Raw genomic sequence first — 23636 nt, forward strand, 5'->3', positions numbered from 1 at the left:
TAAACTAATTATTGTATAATGCTTTTAAATTGTGCATCACTAAATTGGATCAATTTACAAACCAACTGTGAATTGCTCAATGACTTGTCAGTTAACGCTTTACATTCCTTGTTCCCATTCAGTTTCAGGGCAGCTGGCAGGATTTGGCTGGGGCTCTAAATCTTAGGTTGTTTTAATTTTTTTTGATATATCTTCAACAACCAGTGCAAGAATCAGTACAAGTGAAACTGTGTGTAACGCTAATGATTGGCAAGGAATACACAAGAACATTGTATCCAGAAATCCTATTTCAGAATGGAAGCCAGCCAGCCAGCCAGCCAGCCTGTACCATGACCAATAGTGTGGGATTGTTCACACTTTTCAAACTGTTCTATCCTCTTGCTGTTATGCTTTCTGGGCTTTCCAAGTTCCAACCTGCTCGTTTTCAAAGTGGGATACATGGATTCTCTCCCTGGAGACCCCTTATTATTTCACTTAGTTATTACAAGTTGAAATTGCCACAAAAACATATTTTAAGATTTTGCTTTCCTCAGCCTCTTCTTATAAACATTTAATGCTAGCTCCCCTGCTTAAAATGTTATATATTAATATTAATTGTTACATTTGGGAGTTCTAATTGTCTGAGCATCGTTTGAAAATACCAGACGTTACCAGCTGATGGTTCCAGACAAACATGGAGAAACAAAGGTGGGGCAAAATGAAGGTCTGTTCTGGTATCCAGTCACAGCCCCCACATCCTAATCCTTCTTCACTCCTCCTGATTCTCATTCCTCCCTCCCTCCACCCATCCAATCATCCATCCACTGCACCTCTCCTATTCACTCATCCTTCCACCCAGCCCCCAATCCCAACCCAACCAGTCAACTGTATGCAGCACTAGCCACTACTAAAAGACAAGTTCCACTGTATATAAATGGGGAAACAAAAAAAGAAAGGCTTTGTCAATCTGCATGCATTAGCTCTGTGAATCCAGCAACAAGCAAAGCTGCAATCCTTAATGTTGTAAACTAATTGAGGTATTTAACTCAAAAGTAGGCCTCACGGAATCATCTAAATTATAAATGCCCCCCAACCCCAGGCTGGCTTTTGGCCAAACTCCCAATAGTAGTCCATATAGTCAAGTCTATCATAGGCTAATGCCATGTTAGTATCACAACCACAATTAGCATTGTATTTGTGCAATTGCCAGACTGTGCTTTTTATGAAACTTTATGGATCTTGCTTCCTTGTTTCTCACTGTATGTAGTTAAAAACATGCACAAGCCATACATGACATTTCATTGGCCTAAAGTAGCCGGGTAGACGTACAGTATCACTGATGTCATCTCAGCTATTCATTTTAGGCCATTGAAGTTTCAGGTTTGGTAAAAATGAGAGGGGACTCAAGGAAATAAGCAAGGAATTGAGGTGCCACCTGTGTCATTGATGGGGATTGAAATCTTGTTGTGTGTAATGACTCGTATCCCAAGTCCCAGTGCTGTGTGTTCCAGACCAACTGCTGTGTTGTAATGGTCAGCTTCCTAGATGGAAGGCTTTGGTCAGTGAACTAGCTACTGACGAACAGTCAGACACACTAAAGACAAATACATGTACAGTGACAAATAGACATGGTCACACACTTGACACATACGTAAGGTTACCTTGCTGGCTAGGAAATCGCAGTCTTTAGTGAAAAGTTGCTCAGAGAGATGCAAAATAGGAGATGATCATTGATGCGCCCTGTCCAATCCAGTGTACAACCAGTTACTTACAAACTAATGGCACAATATGGTTCCATAGCAGTAGCACCTTGTCCGCTCCCCAGTATGTGTTAGTTATTGCCCACTGTTCTGCGTTGTAATTTTGTTCTAGCAGTGGCTGGAGATGCTTCAGTGTGGTTGTGGTCCTGTGTCAAGCTTTAAGGCTGTTCTCGTTTTTGTTTAAATTGTGAGCAGTCAAAACATGACATTAGTAGTATAGTTAGTTCTATAATAATAATAATAATAATAATAATAGCTTTTATGTTATTCCCTCATGTGAACCTTGTGGCGTCCACTCAAAATGTCATGTTCTCTAGGGCACAACTGAGTTGATAAAGGTAATAGAACAATGCACATCCACTCAAGTGCAGGTGCTGGACAAATGGCAGTACAAGAGGAAGAAATTAGAGTCTGCAACACTGGTAGGAAAAACTCAGTTTATTGATTCAACAGTGATCGAAACGTTGAATCAATAAACCAGTTGAGCTGAGTTTTTTTCCTACCTGTGTTGAGGACTATTTCTTCCTCACAACTGAGTTGATGACATTTTGTTAAGCGCACTCAAGCGTGCTAAGGCTTCTGTGTCTAATCTGGCAGTCCATAAAGTTTAGTTTATATGAACAGCCTGTTTAATGGCACATGCATGGATAACATATTCCTAACCATTCACTACTACACTGCCATACTGCACGAGTGCTATTGCTTCATGCTGGCATCAGAGCAATACGGCTGGAACAGTGGCACCTGCTGTTGTAACCACATTTATTCTAGCACTGCTGTTCTGTGGAGGCAGATATAGTTAGGTTGATGGGATTCTGGGAACATTCTTAACAAGGGCCCTCCCCTTGTATAGTTTTTCTATTCTTTTCTATCTCTCCCTGACTTTGATTTGTTATCTTCTTCCTCTGATTCCTTTCTCTTTGTCTCTCTTAATCCCCCCCCATCTTGTTTTTCCTCTTTATTTCGCTCTGTGTCCTCTCTTTCGCCCCCCCTCACATTTTTATGTGCATCATTCTGCCTGCCATGCAGTGTGTTTGTGGTACTAACAAGTGTTGATTCTGTGGAGCAGTTTGGGAAGGAAAGGCCTACAGTTAAGTGGCTCAGTATTTCTCAGCCAGTTTGTGTCGTCATAGCACACCAAATTACCAAGGAAACCAGGAAGACATACTGACTGGAATAAAGTAACATTTTTGGTTGCTTGGAGATTTTGAGCAAAGTCGCGAACAAGGGCTGCAATTTCTTTTACATGATACATTTAACCTGCTGGACAACAATGAAGCTAAACTATTTCAATCTTAACAGAAAGAAAGTTTTGTTTTGTTTAATCTAACATTATTAATTATACTGACTATTGCACAGTTCAGCTCACTCCAAATGACTACGGTTGAGAACCACTTTGGGCTCTTGTTCACACCTAGACTACACCATAATCTGGTTTATCTAAATCACAATCCTCCTAGTGAAGGAACTTCTTAAAAAGAATAGTGATGCATAATTGTTGATTACATTACATTTCTCAAAATGGCTTCTCCTAAACTGTTACCATTCATTGTAGTTGGGGTTGGGGTAGCTACAGAATATTTCTTGGTTGTCATTTAGAGAGAAAGAGGGAGCCTTGCTTTTACAGTAGAATAATTGTACTGACCTTGTATTTTCCTCTTTTATCTCTTCTCACCTCCTCTGTCCTCTCTTTTCTAGGCATGTGGAGATCCAAAAGCTAAGCCCTCCTACCTGGTGGATAAGAACTTGGAATCGGCTGTGAAGTTCATCGTCCGGAAATTCCCTGCTGTGGAGACGCGCAACAATAATGTATGTGTGTGAGTGTGAGAGCGACAGCGAGAGAAACTGTGTGTGTGACAGTGCGTGTGTTGTGTGTGTGTGGAGGTGAATGATCATTGATAAATTATAAATAACTGCTTTGATTCAACGTTTTAGGAAAGCATTGAATGAAAGCAGTTACTTTTCTGCATTCCTCATTCATACCAAAATAAATGGTTTTACCTACCGGTATATCTCGCTTGTATTTCAAGGGAGATATAGAATTCCACTTCAATGCTACATTGTACATGACAATTACAAAACGGACAATAATACATCCATGATACACCTCAAAGTACCTATACAATACAAAAATCTCCAAAGTGATACACTTTAAGTGGCGCAAAGAGAATACACTATGTACAGAAATAATTGCGAACGCAGTGATTGCGAATTCAGTGAGCACTAACTATGAGACCCTGCAGATATCATGTCTGTCTGTGTGTCTGTGTCTGTCCCGCTGTGACACCACCCGCCCGCCACCAGGGGGCGCAGCTGTAGCACACACACACACACACACACACACACACACACACACACACACACACACACACACACACACACACAGGGCGCAGCTGTAGCACACACACACACACACACACACACACACACAAACAACCACATACACACACAAGCTGCGTTCGCTTCCCGCGTTTGCGCGTCTTACTTGTAAACATGTAGGCATATACATACATAGGCTGTTGGAGTGTACATCTGAGATTATCCTTTTGAAACTTGTGGAACTTTCAAGTTTCACGGCCAAAGTCATCCACATCAGACTAAATAAATGACGGTTTTGTCAGATATGGTGACAGAAATCATTGTATAAGGGATGCTACAGATGGTCATTTATTGCTGAGGCACAGTATTTGACTGAGAGCCACACAGTGTTAGCCTGTATGTAGAGCGAAACCATGTCTATTTGTATGGTCCTCTCCAAACGGATCATCACTGTTTACTACAAAGATAGGCGTAATTAGTAAGATAGAGCTCAAAATATAAAAAACAATTCAAATAAGATATGATACTGATCTCTGGTGGACAGTTAGGTTATCACTGCCTCTAGTAACAAGATAGACTTGAGCATAATGTCATTACATAGGTCTCACAAAGAATAATAGGGGGCACGGTGGCATGGTATTGCTGTCACCTCACAGCTAGAAGGTCCTGGGTTTGATTCCCGCTGGGGGCGTGTTCTCTCCTCCGTGTCATCAGTGCCCATACCCGAGGGGTTGGTGATAGGGCCTTTCTGTCCTCTAGGGTAGGTACCCTCACAAAAAACATGCAGTAATCCTGGTCTCTAAACTACCTCCCCCTGGCCTGATGGAGGGGAAAGGAACTGGTCGGAATAACGTGTTCCTTCCACACGCTATGTCCGGCCGGGGAAACTTCCCCCTGAGAAGAAGCAACTTGGACTCGTCAACAAAAAACAATTGAGCAAAATCTAAAATATTCAGTCATTTTGTGTGTGTGTGTGTGTGTGTGTGTGTGTCCCAAAGTGACCTCATGCCTCATTCAGTTATTTCTTTCACCATTAACTGTTAGCTCAGCTCATAGCTTCTGTGTGCGCATCAGTGTAAAACTGCCATTTAGCTAACCGCACATGTGTGGCTAACTGCTTATTCAGTATATAACTGTGCCAAATGTGTCTCTTATGTTGTGTTTCTGCTTTGTTTCTGTGTTTGTTTGTGTTTTTGTTTTTTGCATGCTAAACTTGGCTTATTCCGGACTTGTGCTTTTTGGTAAGTTTTTTTTGTATCTATAAGTTGACGTAACTAAGTTTTCTCTGAGTTCTTTGAATATTAGTTTTGTAATGATGCTTTTTATTTGTTGAAGTGTGTTTTGCTTTGCACCGCCGCCTGTCTACTCTTTCTCCCACTGGCAGCATTTTTACTTGTTAATGGGCAACTTCACAGAGATTTTGAACATGTTAACTGTTAGGTCTACACAGTATGTGATCTTAATGACTGACATTCCAATTCTTACAAACGGGTCCCTATAGTTTAATATTGATTTGAATTAATTTGCCTTGTGTCAAGGGTAGGGAAGGAAATATAGGTTTCTCACAAGGCACAGTGGCTGATGACTTCCATCCAGTTGCTCTTTTTTAGGATTGCCATAGTGTTGTTTATTTCTTTTTTTTTTTTTTTTTACCATCATTCAACAGCTTTCTGTTCAACAGGACTGTTGAATGATGTTAATATTTGGACTAGACCCTACCATCATATAGTCCAAATTTACCAGTATTCTCTTGATTTAAGGGTGAAATCAAAAGTGTTGTTGACTCCTTGGTGCAGAATTCATTGTCAGAGCCTCTCTGCATTTACCATTTACCTGACTGCTTTCCTTTGGCTTTCTTTGTAGAGTTGCAGTATCAATGGATAGTTGGATACATTTCATCTTAACCTAACATACAGAGGGCTGTATTTTGCATGTCTTAAGTACCAGGTCTTATTCCCTAACTTGAGTAAACTAAAGACCTGGAGGCGTGATCAATGCCATTTGTCTATTCTGAGTGGCCAAAGAGCATTGACCAAGCCTCCAGGTCTTTAGTTTACTCAAGTTAGGGAATAAGACCTGGTACTTAAGACACGCAAATTACAGCCCAGAGCCTCATGGCCGGGTTCTATTCACTTGTCATTCAGTTCACAATGTATGTGGAAAGTGAAACTACAATTAACCTCCTCTCAGATTCACAATGTATGTTTTATACATATTTCTGTGCAAACACAACTTATTTCATCATTCAAAATTTGAATTGAGTTGATTGAATAGAAAGTGAACTGAATCCCATGTTAGACTGCATGGTATCAATACCGACAACTCTGTTTCAGGATTGGTCTATTCTCCTTCATTCTTTGAACTCTCTGATCTCTGAAATCCACTACATGATGCTTTTGGGTGACCTGGCTATCTCTGCTTTCATAAAGCTTAGAATCCCTAGATCATACTTTGGTACAACATTTTAATCTGCCAGCATGCTCACCTCAGCATGACTCCATCAACAGCCAGCAGCTACTGGAATGTGTGGTTTACCAACTGGTCTGCACTGCAGTTGGACAAATTATTGAACATGCCGTTATAATCCAAATCTATTGTAATTTTCAAATTGATGCAATTGTGTTTTACACAATTCAAACAATACTGTGAAACTAGAAATGTTTTACCAAAGTAAAATAGTATTAGTATTTGGTGACTACTCCCCTACTATTCAGGGCTTTAAAATATGTTATTTATTAAAGAATGCATGAAATTACTATTACTAACCAGTGTTACTCGGTTGTTCATTATCTTCACTGTCTGCTTGTTCCACTTAGGTCAAGGCTAAAATCATTTTTTTTATTTCTGAAGTTGTACTGGGATGAACCCTTTTCTGGTTTCTGTGGCAACAGCCTTTTGAACTTAACTCTGTGTCCGTGGATGTCATACAAACAAATTAGTTTAGTTTAATAGTAAAAGAGTTAAGTTTGTTTGACCATGCTGTAGTTCACCTGGAACAGATGATACTGGTCAATGCAACATGCTGCTTTATTTATTTATGCTTAATATAACCAGGTTGCACCATCACAATAGGCTACTGATGAGATTCAATTTAATAATCTCATTTTAGTTTTCTAGAATTTCTAGAAAGGATTTCAGACGGTGTACATTGATGTCCTAATAACACCTTTATAACTGCAGTCTTTCTATGATGTGCTTTCCACAGCAACAGCTAGCTCAGCTACAGAAGGAGAAGTCAGAGATTCTTAAGAACCTGGCTTTGTACTATTTCACCTTCGTAGATGTCATGGAGTTTAAGGTAAGAAACACATTTCAAAATGCCAATTAGTGGACTTGCACTAATACCAGTTGCAGTAAAATCAAAGTATGAGTGTAAGAAACTATAAATAAATGAGAAATCCCAGGGAAAAACAATGCTAATTTGACAGGACTGTCAAAGCACACACAGATGATGGGTATGATTGTGATGAAGCTGTGCAATACCTCTTCCCTACAGGACCATGTGTGTGAACTGTTGAACACCATTGATGCCTGCCAAGTCTTCTTTGACATTGTAAGTTCAACACACAAATGCTTGGGACATGAATCGGTCCACTACTGTCTGTGTTGTGGCTGTGTAGTCAAATGTATTTTTTTTATCCTACTACTACTCCTATTCTGGAGTTTCACAAGATTTTTTATTTTTCTCTTTTTGAATGTTTTGTTTTTATTTTCACAAAATACACATTACCCGCCCACAACGCTTCCCCCCCCCCCCCCCCCCCCACACACTACAAACCCACATACATAGGGTTTCAAAAATGGTTAAAGCTTCGAAACTTCAGTGATAGTGACATCTCCTGGCGAAATGCTAGACTGCATTTAATAAAATAAAATAAAAAGGACACAGCGATACTGGTATGTTATCAGATTAGATTTTTGTTGGAATTAGGAATGTACTGTACAAATACAGACTTTATCTATCTAGACCAGGGGTCCTCAACTAGAAATGATGAACTCTTTTGACTACCTTCAGCCATCGTAATAGCCTTATGAAGTGGGCTGGGGTAAGGTGAGACCTTCCGTGCTCTCGCAAGCTTACTTTGTGAGGTCTGCAGTTAATCTCAAGTGGCTTGGCGATGTTGGTGTACCATGAGGTTCAAGCATTGGCAAATTAACACTGCACTCCCGTTGACGCTCACATTGTGATGATGTGAGCTTGTAGATCGGCTATCTTGAAGACAAAAAAATGAAATTTTAAATATGTGCGTATAGTTTTACCATGTTGTCTTCATGTCTTGGCTTTCTTCCTGTTAGACGGTGAACTTTGACCTGACCAAGAACTATTTAGACCTGGTGGTGACTTACACCAATCTGATGATGCTGCTGTCACGCATAGAGGAGAGGAAAGCCATCATAGGATTGTACAACTACGCCCATGAGATGACACATGGGGCTAGGTAACTGTCTCCTATTGTCTGACTGCACTGGCAGTGTTTATGTCCTTTGTACAAGGTATTCCTGTACTTCTGAATATGCGGACAAAAAATTCAATGTGTGTGTGTGTGTGTGTGTAGTGACCGGGAGTACCCCAGGTTGGGCCAGATGATCGTGGACTATGAGAACCCTCTGAAGAAAATGATGGAAGAGTTTGTTCCACATGGAAAGGTAGGAGTGTGTGTGTGTGTGTGTGTGTGTGTGTGTGTGTGTGTGTGTGTGTGTGCGCTTTAAGCAACTAGTCGACTATTCAACTAGTAAATCCACTAGTCGACCTTGTTGGTACTAGTTGAAAAAGACCAATGTACACAGTTTTTAAATGTACAAATCTCATTAAAAAAAAAGGTAGTTAAACAACTAGTCGAGTAGTAAACTAGTAAAAATCACTACGTGTGTGTGTGTGTGGCGCGATGCATCATTGAAACAATTACTCAATTACACACTGCAGAACACAGACATCACATTGCTGTGATGTCTGTGTTCTGCAGTGTGTAATTGAGATAATAATTTCTCATATAATTGTTAATCAAATAACTACTTAAATGGTTTAATGTGAATTAAAGTAAAGTAAGATAATGACTGGATTAGGGCTAATACTGACAGTATCTGTGCTGTCCAGTCTCTGTCAGATGCATTGATCAGCCTTCAGATGGTTTACTAATACTGACAGTATCTGTGCTGTCCAGTCTCTGTCAGATGCATTGATCAGCCTTCAGATGGTTTACTAATACTGACAGTATCTGTGCTGTCCAGTCTCTGTCAGATGCATTGATCAGCCTTCAGATGGTTTACCCCAGGAGGAATCTGTCTGCTGACCAGTGGAGAAACGCCCAGCTGCTCTCCCTCATCTCGGCCCCCTCTACCATGCTCAATCCTGCTCAGTCAGACACAGTGAGTATATATACGTAGCTGGCATGCGAGTGTGTCTGCATGCAATTATGTGCATGTCCTGTGGGTTTGGTGTCTGTATTTAATATATGTCTCCGTTTGTCACTTTGCTTACTTGATGCCAAAATAATTGAGATTGGCAGATCTGCATAACTGTAGTCCTGAGGGTCTCGAAGGTGGCAAACCTGATTCCTAGTACTGGGCTTCCAATAGAGCGTCGCAGTCCCAGCCCCCTCGAGAGACCCGGAACAGAAACCCCCGTTCATTTTCCGCATAGACTTTTCAGAAAGTATTTATTTAAAGACGTTTACCCGGCGGACAAAACCAAACTCTTGTCGTGACAAATCATGATAACAAACAAAAAATTTCGGGCTGAACAAATAATTAGAAGAAGTAAACTTTTTTTTTGTTGTTTTTCTTCTTTGTAATTATTTGTTTGGTCCAAAATATTGTGTGTTGTCATGATTTGTCACGACAAGAGTTGGCTTTGTACGACGCTTATAAGGTCTTTAAATAAATAAGTTTTGAACTGTCTATGGGGAAAATGCATTGGGAACTATTTCCTGGGTTTTAAAAACTATGCATAGGTTACTGGTGTGTATTTTTGTTATTGTGACCAAAGGTCGCAGTCAACTATGGAAGTCTGCCGCCAACGAGGCGGATGCGTGCACGCGACCTCGCCGCTTCTCGCCCTCATCTTACTGGTTACTGTACGTGGTGTTCACCTTCCTACCGTGTGTTTGTGTTTAGATGCCGTGTGAGTACCTGTCCCTGGACTGCATGGAGAAGTGGATTGTTTGTAAGTACCCAGCACCTTCTTTGATATTGACTCCGGTAGTGACCTCACTCTACACAGGTCAAAGATAACCCTGAATAAATATATTGTACGGTATGTTGTGTAATTGAACAACTAATTATATTTATAATTACTTTTAATTATAAAGGGGTGTACAACTTCGGTGTATTCCTTTTTGATAATTGTAAAACATGAGGAACTTCCGTACTTGTATTTGTATTATCTATTTTCTATTAATTCACTGCTTATTACTTCCTTCACTGCTTATTAACTTCTCTTTCTCTCCGTGTAGTTGGTTTCATCCTGTGTCACGCTGTGCTGAACACTGATGCAGCAGCATTGTCTTTGTGGAAGTTGGCTCTGCAGAGTTCCACGTGTCTCTGCCTGTTTAGAGATGAGGTCTTCCACATTCACAAAGCAGCTGAGGACCTGTTTGTTAACATCAGAGGGTAGGCGCGCGTGCACACTCGCGCACACACACACACACACACGCACACGCAGTGTGTGTGCGTAGGAAGCATCTACACACACATTTATGCCTGATTTATAATGTACATTTGGTGACTTGATGTGTACAAGCTACATTATGAATGTTTGTCAACCTTGAGCATTTGTGATTTTTATGTCAAAACTCTTTTGCCGATCCTTTTTTTTTTTTTACACACTCATAACATATTCAATGTCTCTATATTGTCACTGTTCTGCTTAACATCCTCAATTACACAATTGTTTGTCTTTATTAGTATAATAATAATAATTTATTGGAATCGTCATGCCATGAGTTTAGGGTTTTCTTTTCTTTTCAACTTTTTTCAACAATTGGACATTACAGTATGTGTTGCCAACTCAGGAAATAAAAGTAGTAGACAAATGCTATAATTGCAGGAGTTCACACACAGACAGGATAATAATAAAATGGAAACAATTTGTGAGCGCGCGGACACACACACACACACACACACACACACACACACACACACACACACACACACACACACACACTGAGTTCAGGGTTTTCAATCAGTGCCTCTCTTCAATTTGTGTGTTTCAGATACAACAAACGCATCAACGACATAAGAGAATGCAAGGAACAAGCACTGTCACATGCGTACGTATCCTAATCTCTCTTTGCCCTCCATCTCTCAATCTGCCTCTATCTGTCTATCTATCCATCCATAAATCCTTCTCTCTTGTCTCTTCTCGCCTTTCCCTCTTTCTCAACCTGCTATCCTTTTATCTTGCATGCTTTTGCACTTGTTTAACCACTTTCTCTAATTGTCCACTCACTCCTCCATCCATTAGTCTTTTAGTCCTGCATCCCTTCACTTTTTAATCACTTAAACCTTATGCTTTTACGCCCCCTGATGTTTTCATGCTACACTAATAATATCTGTGTGTTCACCCCAGAAAAGGGATGGAAGAAAAAATGCTATTGAGAAACATTCCACTTATTGGCTGTCTGGGCCAGTTTCTTTGGCCAATGTCAATGGGCTGACATTACTGACCCTACCAAAATCCATTTAAGGTTTTAGTATAAAACAAAAAAAGATATAGTATGACAAGTTATTGAACTAGTAAAGGTAAAATATTTAATTCCTCCCCTGCTCAACCACCTGCCTTCTCTCCTCTTCTGTCAGTAGTACTCTCATCTTACCATGTTGTCCCCGAAGGTGATAGAATATATAATTGAATGATGTGTCATTGGGTATCATCTATGTGTTTGATGTGCAGAGGCTCCATGCACAGAGAGAGACGCAAGTTTCTCCGCTCTGCTCTGAAGGAGTTGGCTACCGTCCTTGCTGACCAGCCTGGACTCCTGGGCCCAAAGGTAATATATAATGTCAACTTAACCCATTCTCGGGGTGGGAACCCCCTTTGGTGTTTTAACTAAGCATTATGTTATACTTTATGTTAGAAAAATAGCAGATCTACAAGCTCATAGCGCACTACGAGCTTGTAGGTCTGTTATATATTTTTTTATCGTAAGGCACAAATCTTTGAATATATATTCTTTCAGAGTGAACGTTTTTTTTATTCCGACGTCAGGCCTAAATGGGTTAAAGAGTTGTGCTGCAATATTTGTATATTTTATGTTACGGAGTTCCTGTGGAGAGCCAGAAGTACAGGACCACAACGTTAGTACTGCGAATAATAATAATGGTGATTCCTGATCTGGTACTGGTACCCAGTTTATACAAGCTCAACATCTGGGCATTTGAAATCATGCAATGCTTTAGCGCTTTGTCCCTTACTCCAAGTTGTGCATTGTGGGATTGGGATAATGCCTTTTCAATCGGGGCCAGAATACGTTATCACACAGTTTATTAAGGGAATACATTATGTTCTGATAACTAATGTGACTCTGTCTTCTTATAAGCCTAATGATTTAAGATGAACTTTTCTACTTTCTATTTAACACCTGCATGAGTTGGCCCTAGAATGTACATCCATAGTTCTGATGAAGATAATGATACCAAAGTAGTGTGTTTTTTCTTTGTACAGTAGGTGTTCAAAAAGAGACCTTTCTCTCTTTTACTCTGTGTTCTCCACCTGCAGGCGCTGTTTGTGTTCATGGCATTATCGTTTGCCCGTGATGAAATCATCTGGCTCCTTCGTCACGCCGACAACATCCAGAAGAAAAGTACAGATGACTTCATAGACAAGTAAGCAAACACACACACACACACACGCACAATAATACATACACACATACACATACATGATCGCACACAGTAATGTGTGTTTGTGTGTGTGGTTGCTATGTATATAATGGAATGTACATCGCTAGGCATGACAGAATTGTTGACCTATTAGCTAAGTTCATATGTTTCATCATCTGCTAAAATGTATAAGCACTCGCATGTTTTAACTGCCATGTTCATGTACAGTAGCCTGGCTAATAAGCCAGACTCAAATCACACTGTCGTGTGGTATTTGAGTCTATGATGATTTCAGATGTCACAGCTAATACACCAGATATTGTTGTTGTTGATGACAGTAGAGAAGTGACCATTTTGGAAGTGGCATGTACATTTGACCACAGTATAGAAGAGGCATTCCTTACCAAGGTGCTTAAGTACCAGCGTCTTAAAGATGCTATTATACAGCTTGGCTACAAATGTAAACTACTTGTGTTCATATTTGGAAGCCTTGGTAATGTCCATAAATCAGTCGTGAGGTGCCTGTAGATTGCAGGCATGCCCAAGCTGAGAGCTAAGGCATCTGCAAAATTCTGTTCTGCAATGGCAGTCGCCATATATGGAGAAGGCGATGCCCGTGATCTGTACCCGTGATCTGTATCCTGAAGCACTTGTTGTAGAGTTTTCCAAGTTTGCGCATCCACTATTGTTTGTGTTCAAGAATTTCTTGTTAAGTGTGTGTGTGTGTGTGTGTGTGTGTGTGTGTGTGTGGTACAGACACATAGCAGAGTTGATCTTCTACATGGAGGAGCTGAGGGCCCATGTGAGGAAGTATGGTCCAGTCATGCAGAGGTACTACGTTCAGTATCTATCTGGTTTCGATGCTGTGGTGCTCAACGAACTGGTGCAGGTACACACACACACACACACACACACACACACACAAGCATTGAAAATGTCAGTGGGACAATCTTAACACTTTAATTGCCCGGGGTTATTTAATCCATTACATTATAGCGCCCATTCGATTTATAAACCCTTTTCCGGACGGACCCTGATGTTGTTGTGAATGTGTGTGTAGCAGCTAACGATAGCCACACCACTCTAGAGTCGATCGACAACAACGGGAGGTAAGAATAAATCTATCGCGACCGCGGAGCGCCGTCTAACAGGATATTTTTTTCATAATTAGACGGGATGATTTACTGTAGATCACGAGTTATTAATGTTTTAAGATTTTCGTTTTCATCGGCTAAACAGGAGTTTTTCGATGACGTCTCACTCTTACGCAACACCGAGGATTGCCCAACAGGCGCTCCTAGCTGGTGGAGCCATGCGATCCGTTCTCATATCAATAAACTTCGTCTATTTGGACAATACTTCGTCCTGGGCGTCGGGCGTTACTAATGGAAAGGACAAAGAACTTCATCCTGGGCGCTGGGGGTGTTAACGGGGGGAAGGGGGTTACTGAAACTACCCCTACCACCCATGGTTTCATATTCCTAATATTTATTTGTATGACGATGATGAATAATGGCTAAACGAACATGCATCGATAACATTAATCACCGTAAGAATGGAACTTGTTTTTTCTATGCTAGAACCTATCTGTGTGTCCAGAAGATGAATCAATCATCATGTCTTCCTTTGTCAACACGATGACCTCTCTCAGCGTCAAACAAGGTAAACATAAACTACTGTACTGATCATGTATGATCATTTAACCCTGAGAGTGTACAATTGCAATAGGTCATTCTTTCTTTATACAGTCTTTGAGTTCAATTAACCCATTTAGGCCTGAGGTCGAAATTTAAAAAATGTCAAAATCCTGACAGCTTTCGGAAATACCTCATGTTTCTTTATCAGTGGTGCTCAATATTTCATGTCAAGGACCCCAATATGCCACGTCCCCCCATCTGAAAATATGTTGTTCCAGGGACCCCAACCCAGAAGCAAAGAATTGAGTTAAAATGTTCACTCTGTAACAATATATATTCAAAGATTTGAGGCACATTTTCACGATTTAAAATAAATAGCAGAATTACAAGCTCGTAGAGCGCCACTCGGTGGCGCGCTATGAGCTTGTAGATCTGGTACAACCTGGTACAACAGAATAACATAACATAAGCCAAACGCTAGCAGACGGTAAACATCAAAGATTAAATGCTTATGTCCATGTCAGCTCAGTGAATATAATTATTGAAGGATGATGTGATGTGTGTGAATATTGTTTTAAAAATAACATCAAACACAGTATTGTGGTAATTTAGCCTCTTTGCACATGCTTGTTCCTTATAGTGGAGGATGGAGATGTGTTTGACTTCAGAGGCATGAGACTGGACTGGTTCAGATTGCAGGTACATATACACACACACACACAGTTGAACTTGATACCAACTACATGTTATTCAGGAACAAATTGTATCGAACGAATTTGCTATATTTTCAAGATGTCTCTGGGCAAGCTGGATATTATGCGTTTATATTATGCGTAACATATTTTGTGTAAATGTGTCAATTCATGATCATGTCAATTAGAGATCAGCGGATGAGCTTTTTTCTCACCCGAATCCGAGTGTGCATATTTATAATCCGCCTGTTATCCCACTGCATAAATTAATTAATCCAATTTATATATCCGCAACCACCCGAAGTCCCGAAATCCTCTGCAGGGATAGCCGATCTACAAGTTCACAACGCGTCGCTGGCTCGCTGCGACACGTTGTGAGCTTGTAGATCGGCTATTTATAAGTTGTGTCACTCAGTCGGTCACGTTCGCACATCGCAACGAACGTCTTTTCATGTGGCACATATCCAGCCCTCGCTCCCATGCAGTCCCATATGGCACCGAGTCCCACGCCAAACTTATATTCTTCCCTTCTGTTTCAGTAAGTTGTAATTTTCTTTCATACTCTCAGCTGCCTAGCAGCTAGCCGACCACTCGTTGTTGTGGTCCTTCTTAGCCAATATAGGCGTCTAATTTGTGCCTGATGGAAAATATTAAAATACTACTAACGCACGCACGCCGAGATTTTGTGCCTTTTTTTAAAACTATATTATAAGCCTATAGATGGATGTCATTAGTTTATTTCCGTTTTAAAAGTTATAAAACCTATAGATGGATGCCATTAATTTATTTCCAGCATTATTTCACCCGTGCTTTATCCGATATTAATTAATAATATATTCCATTGACCCAAACTGCTGTTAACCGCGGCATCCGCGGCTAAATCCGCCATCCGCTGGTCTCTAATGTCAACACATGCCTCAACAATGATGCTATAGTGACTATAGCGTCATTGTTGAGGCATGTGTTGACATGAGAACGACAAACAGAAGACTAGTATAGTCTTCTGTTTGTCGTTCTCTTGTTTCTGATTCTTCAGACTTATTGCCACTTTCTTTACATTTCGGTTCATCCTTACTTCCTGTTTTCCTTTTCCTCATTCCCTCTTAATTTCCATCCAACCTGCCTTTCTTTCCCTGTTCATTTCATTAATTCCCTTCTATTCCATCTTTCTGTTCTTTATTCCCTCCCCCCATGTCTCCTCTAGGCGTATACCAGTGTTTCTAAGGCCAGTCTGGGTATAGCAGACCACAGGGAGCTGGGGAAGATGATGAACACCATCATCTTTCACACCAAGATGGTGGACTCACTGGTGGAGATGCTAGTGGAGACCTCTGACCTCTCCATATTCTGGTGAGAGACACACACACACACACACACACACACAGTATATATTTATTTCTTCTTCAACACAAGAGAATTAATATATTTTTGTGTGTGCAGTTTCTACAGCCGTGCATTTGAGAAGATGTTTCAACAGTGTTTGGAGCTACCATCTCAGAGCAGACACTCCATCTGCTTCCCTCTGCTGTGTACACACTTCATGTCCTGCACACATGAACTGTGCCCCGAGGAGGTAACACACACACACACACACACACCCATAGGGGACCCATAGTCCCATCTAATGTGTTGTGTTTTAGCAGAACATATTGTGTTGCAGTTTGTGTCCGCATAGATAAGTATAATTGTAGCCATAGAACAGCCCACATTGTGTGTGTGTGTGTGTGTGTGTGTGTGTGTGTGTGTGTGTGTGTGTGTGTGTGTGTGTGTGTGTGTGTGTGTGTGTGTGTGTGTGTGTGTGTGTGTGTGTGTGTGTGTGTGTGTGTGTGTGTGTGTGTGTGTGTGTGTGTGTGTGTGTGTGTGTGTGTGTGTGTGTGTGTGTGTGTGTGTGTGTCTTCTAGCGCCACCACATAGGGGATCGCAGCCTGTCGCTGTGCAACATGTTCCTGGATGAAATGGCCAAACAGGCCAGAAATCTCATCACTGACATTTGCACGGAACAATGTACTCTCAGTGACCAGGTATGTACACGCACACTACAACGCCTATTTTTGGTCAATGGGACGACACGAATGAGACAATTTGAATATAACGCAGTATCAATTCTTTGTTGCCAAGTATGTTGTTCATATTTCCGTAGGCTGGTTCTGCTAATGACAAAGTGATCTACCATTAACCCATTTTGACCTGAGATCAGATTAAAAAAATGTCTTCTACATCCTGACATCCTGAAAAAGCTATGTTTCTATGTCAGTCGTTCTTCGACTTTTCAAAAATAGCAGATCTACAAGCTCGTATGAGCTTGTAGATCTGCTATTTTTCAATAACTAAAGCATAACATAATGCTAACACCAAAAGGGGTTCCCGCCCCCCAAAATGGGTTAAGGTATTGGTGTACTGTTAAGTTAACTCCAATAAGACAACTTTTGTCGGTTCAGAACACAGCTTTATTCTCTTTAGACGCTCTGCCATTCCGCCTGCACGTAGACAAAGCAGTCACAACTAACCAGTCCACCAGTCCCTATAATAGTCTCCCCCATTGCCTCACAGTCCACCACATTTCACATAACTGGTTAACATGTTAACCTTTTTCATGTCAAGGACCCCCAGAATTATCTCTATTGGGCCACGGACCCCCATCTCAAAATATGTAGTTCCAGGGACCCCTCAGAAGCCAATATTTTAGTTAATAATGTTCGCTCTGAAATATATATTCAATGATTTGCGCCACATTAGAGCTATGGACCAGCGTTCCTCCCATAGGGCGTTGGAGCTATGGACCAACCAAATTGGCTGAAGGTGGACTGATCTGATTGGCTGAGGAATCTGTCAATCAGAATGATTGACAGATTCCCTCAGCCAATGATGATGTTCGTGGCCCAGGCCGTAGCGTAACGGTCTGGGCACCGGACTGGTGATCCAGTCGCGGTGTGCCGCGGGTTCGACTCCCGGACCCGACACGGCCTTTACCGCATGTCATCCCCCCATCTCTCTCCCGTTTCCTGTCAGCCTACTGTCTGTCCCTTAAAAAATCAATAAAGGCGTAAGCCGCAAAAAAATATCTTAAAAAAAAAAAAAAAAATGATGATGTTCGTTAACGCCCAACGTCAGAAGAGTCTCAAAAGTGGAGCAGCAGAGTTTTAGCACAGTCTCAAAGGTCTGGTTGAAACAGCTTTCTAGCCGTGCTTAAACAACGATATAGGAACAGCTAATCAAAACAAAGAAATCACCTGCTCTGTCTTCCCAGAGCGCAGCAGACTCGTAGCTAGGCTGGCTAGTTTCTTGGGAAGTTTATGGTCGTAGTGGCTACATCGCCATTAATGCACGCCTGCGATGCTGCAGGAGAGTTCCGAGTGCATTAATGACTATAAAGAACACCCTCTCATGTAATATTGCTTAATTAACTAACTGGTTTAAGACAGCCAACACAGTTGGCCTATGCTATTACAAGATAATAGCATTAGCAACCATCCTACCAGATGTGTCCAATGGTTTGTTGTCTTGTAGCAACATGAGAGCATTTGGATGAATTTAATATATACATGCAATATTACTAATACTATACTTGTTTTGTCTCCAGCTGCTTCCTAAGCACTGTGCCAAGACCATCAGCCAGGCCGTCAACAAGAAGAGTAAGAAAGCTACAGGGAAGAAAGGAGAGCCGGAGCGAGAAAAGCCTGGAGTTGAGAGCATGAGGAAAAATAGATTACTGGTCACCAAGTGAGTTATCTCTGACACACACACACACACACACACAACACACACTAGAACATTATTATTCAAGAAGTATTGTAAATCCTTAACCCATTTTGACCTGAGATCAGATTCTAAAAATCGATTTTTCAAAAAATTCATATAATGTTTTTATAAAATAATAAATAGCAGACCTACAAGCTCATAGCGCGTGCTCGGTGGCGTGCGCCACTCGGTGGCGTGCTTTGAGCTTGTTTTTTTTAGCTTGTCTTTTCAATAGCTAAAGCATAACATAATGCTAACACCAAAATGTTGAAATTCTTGTCATTTAAAACAAAATGTGAAAGGTTTGTGTGTATTTCTGTTATTGTAGAGCCAGGGGTTCAACAGGTCACAATAATAACCTGACTTCACAGCCTTGTGTGTTCTCGTACAGACAGCGACGTGTTGGTTTTTGAAACGTATGTTATCTTCTTTCAGTCTGGACAAGTTGCACACAGCCCTGTCTGAGCTGTGTTTCTCCATCAACTACGTTCCCAACATGGTGGTGTGGGAACACACCTTCACACCGCGAGAATACCTCACCTCACATCTAGAGATCAGATTTACCAAGTAAATAATGTACACACTGCAAATACTCACATGTGTTTGATTGCTCAATGTTACACTGCGACCTCTAAAGCCTGCTGTAAATGATCCCCAAAACAAAATAAATATTGCTGTTGTCCTCAAATGTTGATGTATGTAGATAATGAATTATGATTTGTCATCAGTGGATACAAATTACATTACATTATGTATGTATTTATTTATTTATATTTATCTTAATGTTATAATTGTCTAGCAAAATGTTATAATTTAGCTACAGTTGTCAAAACATGTGCAAACATAAAGTAAACCTTTGTCTGTGTTCATCTTGTTACCTTTTATTCACATGGAAAGCTAAACTGTTTCATGTGTATGTGTCAGGTCTATTGTGGGGATGACCATGTACAACCAGGCTACTCAGGAGATAGCCAAGCCCAGCGAGCTACTGACCAGCGTCAGGGCCTACATGACCGTCTTACAGTCCATAGAGAACTATGTCACTATTGACATTACCCGCGTGTTCAACAACGTGCTGCTGCAGCAGACCCAGCACCTAGACAGCCATGGAGAACCCACCATCACCAGCCTTTACACCAACTGGTAAGATGACCAAGACCGGGTGGCGCCCGCTGGCCTAGTGGTGGCCTGACGGCGTGTTGCGTGTTTGAGTACCGTATCATGAACTTCATGGCAACCTTTGCTGCATGTTGTCTACATGTTGTCTCTGTAAGACAGCCCTCCCCTATACACCGGGAGGAGCAGTGCACCATTTCTTAAATTATTTATTTAAAGACCTTTTAAGCGCCGTACGAAGCCAACTCTTGTCGTGACAAATCATGACAACAAACACAATTTTTCGGGCCAAACAAAGAATTAGAAAGTAGAAAAAAACGGCAGGTTACAACACTTTTTTTTTTTTTTTTCTTCTTTGTAATTATTTGTTTGGTCCAAAATATTGTGTGTGTTGGCATGATTTGTCACGACAAGAGTTGGCTTCGTACGACGCTTAAAAGGTCTTTAAATAAATAATTTAAGAAATGCCTATGGGAAAAATGCATTGGGATTCATTTCCTGGGCCACTCGTTGTTCTGAAAGGGGGAGGGACTGCGACGCTCTATGGCTGTGTTGTTTGATCTGATTTTGTGACATTTCCGTAAACTGAACAAGCCGAAGTTAAACCTTTTCGTGTGTGTGTGTGCAGGTACTTGGAGACATTGCTTCGGCAGGTCAGTAATGGACACATCGCCTATTTTCCTGCCATGAAGGCCTTTGTGAACCTACCTACGGAGAATGAGCTGACATTCAATGCTGAGGAATACTCGGACATCTCTGGTACACACACAGACTGTAAAACATAATTGTTTTGTGTGTGTGTCTGTCCGTGTGCTTCAGTGCTAACCTGTGTGTGTGTGTGTGTGTGTGTGTGTGTGTGTAGAGATGCGTTCCCTCTCTGAACTGTTGGGACCATATGGAATGAAGTTCCTCAGTGAGAGCCTCATGTGGCACATCTCCTCACAGGTTGCTGAGCTCAAGGTATACCCACACATTCAAAATGAACATTGAGGATTATCAGTAAATCAACATTTCCCCAAATGCATTAAAATGTCTGCAGTCACAGTCTCAACGTTATCAATGTACATGTGTTGATAAATACCATTCATGACACTTCTTATTTCTGTGTGTGTGTGTGTAGAAACTGGTAGTTGACAATGTGGAGGTGTTGACTCAGATGAGGACAAGCTTTGACAAGCCTGAGCACATGGCGGCACTCTTCAAGAAGCTCTCCTGTAAATACGCACACGGCACACTCGCACTAAACACAAGACACACGTGTTTGCTTATAGATATGCACACAGGGGGACAGTTTTATAAACCCATTTTGGGGCATGAACCCCTTTTGGTGTTTTAAACATTATGTTATAATTTAGCTATTGAAAAATAGCAGATCTACAAGCTCATAGCGCGCCACGGAGTGGCGCGCTAAGAGCTTGTAGGTCTGCTATTTTTGAAAAATCATTAAAATGTGGCACAAATCATTGAATATATATATTTCAGAGTGAACATTTTTAACTAAAACAGTTGCTTCTGGGGGGTCCCTGGAACTACATATTTTGAGATGGGGGTCCGTGGCCCAATAGAGATAATTCTGGGGGTCCTTTTCTTTTAATCGACCTCAGTCCAAAATGCGTTAAGCTGCACTATTCTGAATGTTGAACCATTTGTTAACTCTTATTATAGGTCAGATGCCTACACAGCAATGTAAAAAAGATACACAGGAGCTGGCCTGGGCCGGCTTAGCGGTCCAGGCACCTTGGCTGGTAATCCAGCATGACAGTGTGTCGCGGGTTCAAGTCCCGATCCCAACAGACTTTACTTTGTGTCTTCCCCCCAATCTCTCCCTGTTTCCTGTCAAGCTACTGTACATCTATCAATAAAGGCAAAAAGCCCCAAAAATATCTTTAGTAAAAAAGATACATAGAAGCTTGTCTACCAACATATTAGTATGGGGAAGAAATATGATTTTGATGATAATGATCATGGTGACTAACATTGGCTTGAATAAATCTTTTAACAGCTTGTTGAAAGCTTGTTCTATACACAAAAACATGGTTATGTTTGCCAATATAAGGCTTTAGGTGAACAAACGTTATTTGGTGCATATGAAAAGTAACCTAGAGGTCAAAAGAACAGAATCTCGCACACTTCATTTCATTCCAAAGGTCAATTTGTGAAATGGTTAACTGACACATCGTGTGTGTGTGTGTGTTCCAGCCGTGGACAGTGTCCTGAAGAGAATGACCATTATTGGGGTCATCCTGTCGTTTCGTTCCCTGGCACAGGAGGCTCTGAGAGATGTAAGATGCACGCACACGCACACATTTTACTTTAAACATGAAAAAAGCAATGATTCAAAAATAAACAAAGCTGCCCCCTCATTGTTTTAATTCCCCCCCCCCCACCCCTCTCTCTCTAGGTTTTGTCTTGTCATATTCCATTCCTGGTCAGTTCAGTTGAGGACTTCAAGGATCACATCCCACGCGAGACAGACATGAAGGTAACATGTCTAGCTAGTAACCTGGACTGCTATTGCTCTCTAATAAAATAAAATAAAATCATGGGCAATTTGTTAATTTTGCCATTGTTTATGAATCATTCATGTTGGAATTCTATTGTAAAAACACGTCTACTATACTCCAGAGACGAGAGATACTTGGGCTTACAGTAGTATACAGTAGAATAATATTCTTATTATGCTTGGGTGATATACTGTACAAAATGTTCTCCCTTCGTTGCAGTCTTACCAAAATATTCTGAAAAATATACAGCATATTGTCACATACTGTACCCACTGCCTTCGTTCATGCCCTGGGTGAGGGGTTCATAAGCTTGCACCGATTGGTCAGCCACCATTATCAGCCCTAGGCATAAGCAGCTGACTGATCAGCGCAAGCTTAAGTGCCACTGCACTCTGAGCTGTCACTGTGGGTGACCTCGCTGCTTGAGCACACATGGATGAAAAACACGGTTACGGCGGGTTTGGTCAATTTCTTTGCTGAGGAAACACTGAAGTTTATCTAGGCGCAAAGGAACTAAAACAGAGCACACGATGTGCACTTTGATGTTCACAAAATGGCTCCTTATTGGCAAGTAAAGTTGGCAGTAATATGAATCATTGTGAACTCTTTTGAAACTGGCGGCCCGGGAGAGCTTGCCGTTTCAGTCCTGCTGTGCTCTACTACAACTGGCTTTCTCACCCGTTTACACACACCCTTATTGTTAATTCCATTTCATGAATGAACCCCGTTTTCCTTTTCCACTAAGACCAGTTACACATGATACATTTTTACTCTGTCCACATTGGCATGTAGGCATTCAACATTTATCATGTGACAACATCTACTTCGTTCAGGATAAATACATGTGTTTTGTCACAGGTGGCCATGAACGTCTATGAGCTGTCATCAGCAGCAGGTTTGCCATGTGAGATCGACCCTGCCCTTGTGGTGGCTCTGTCCTCACAGAAGAGTGGTGAGATCCTCACAAAGACGCACGCACACACATGGATTGGTTTGAAATATCTAATATTCAAATATTAGTTTTACATTTAATTTATGTCTCACTCATAAGCTATTTATTTTATCCCTTAT

At 41.1% G+C, this 23636-nt stretch overlaps 2 protein-coding genes across 5 annotated transcripts in view; both read left to right on the forward strand.

The window, feature by feature from the left end:
* LOC310866117 (uncharacterized protein) overlaps positions 1-18332 on the forward strand; it is a 266238-nt gene extending 247906 nt beyond the window's left edge. Inside the window, exon 4 of the transcript XR_014569884.1 lies at positions 18319-18332. The gene's annotated coding sequence lies outside the window, so the exon portion shown is untranslated. The remainder of the gene's footprint in view (positions 1-18318) is intronic.
* Positions 1-23636, forward strand: part of nckap1 (NCK-associated protein 1) — a 35569-nt gene that overhangs the window by 6911 nt on the left and 5022 nt on the right. For 2 of the 4 annotated variants that reach the window (XM_083775462.1, XM_083775464.1), the window contains 26 exons: positions 3438-3548; positions 7264-7356; positions 7555-7611; positions 8355-8497; positions 8615-8705; positions 9288-9425; positions 10173-10221; positions 10511-10667; positions 11270-11326; positions 11950-12046; positions 12775-12881; positions 13635-13767; positions 14459-14540; positions 15156-15214; positions 16412-16557; positions 16648-16780; positions 17109-17228; positions 18788-18927; positions 19381-19512; positions 19870-20088; positions 20690-20820; positions 20924-21021; positions 21182-21275; positions 22261-22343; positions 22463-22543; positions 23424-23517. In XM_083775462.1, coding sequence (XP_083631588.1) covers positions 3438-3548; positions 7264-7356; positions 7555-7611; positions 8355-8497; positions 8615-8705; positions 9288-9425; positions 10173-10221; positions 10511-10667; positions 11270-11326; positions 11950-12046; positions 12775-12881; positions 13635-13767; positions 14459-14540; positions 15156-15214; positions 16412-16557; positions 16648-16780; positions 17109-17228; positions 18788-18927; positions 19381-19512; positions 19870-20088; positions 20690-20820; positions 20924-21021; positions 21182-21275; positions 22261-22343; positions 22463-22543; positions 23424-23517 — 2845 coding nt within the window. The remainder of the gene's footprint in view (positions 1-3437; positions 3549-7263; positions 7357-7554; positions 7612-8354; positions 8498-8614; positions 8706-9287; positions 9426-10172; positions 10222-10510; positions 10668-11269; positions 11327-11949; positions 12047-12774; positions 12882-13634; positions 13768-14458; positions 14541-15155; positions 15215-16411; positions 16558-16647; positions 16781-17108; positions 17229-18787; positions 18928-19380; positions 19513-19869; positions 20089-20689; positions 20821-20923; positions 21022-21181; positions 21276-22260; positions 22344-22462; positions 22544-23423; positions 23518-23636) is intronic. The other 2 variants (XM_083775463.1, XM_083775465.1) reach the window with 1 other exon arrangement.

This window comes from Protomyctophum parallelum, assembly GCF_964188405.1.
Source record: "Protomyctophum parallelum genome assembly, chromosome: 10".
Taxonomy (NCBI): Eukaryota; Metazoa; Chordata; class Actinopteri; order Myctophiformes; family Myctophidae; genus Protomyctophum; species Protomyctophum parallelum.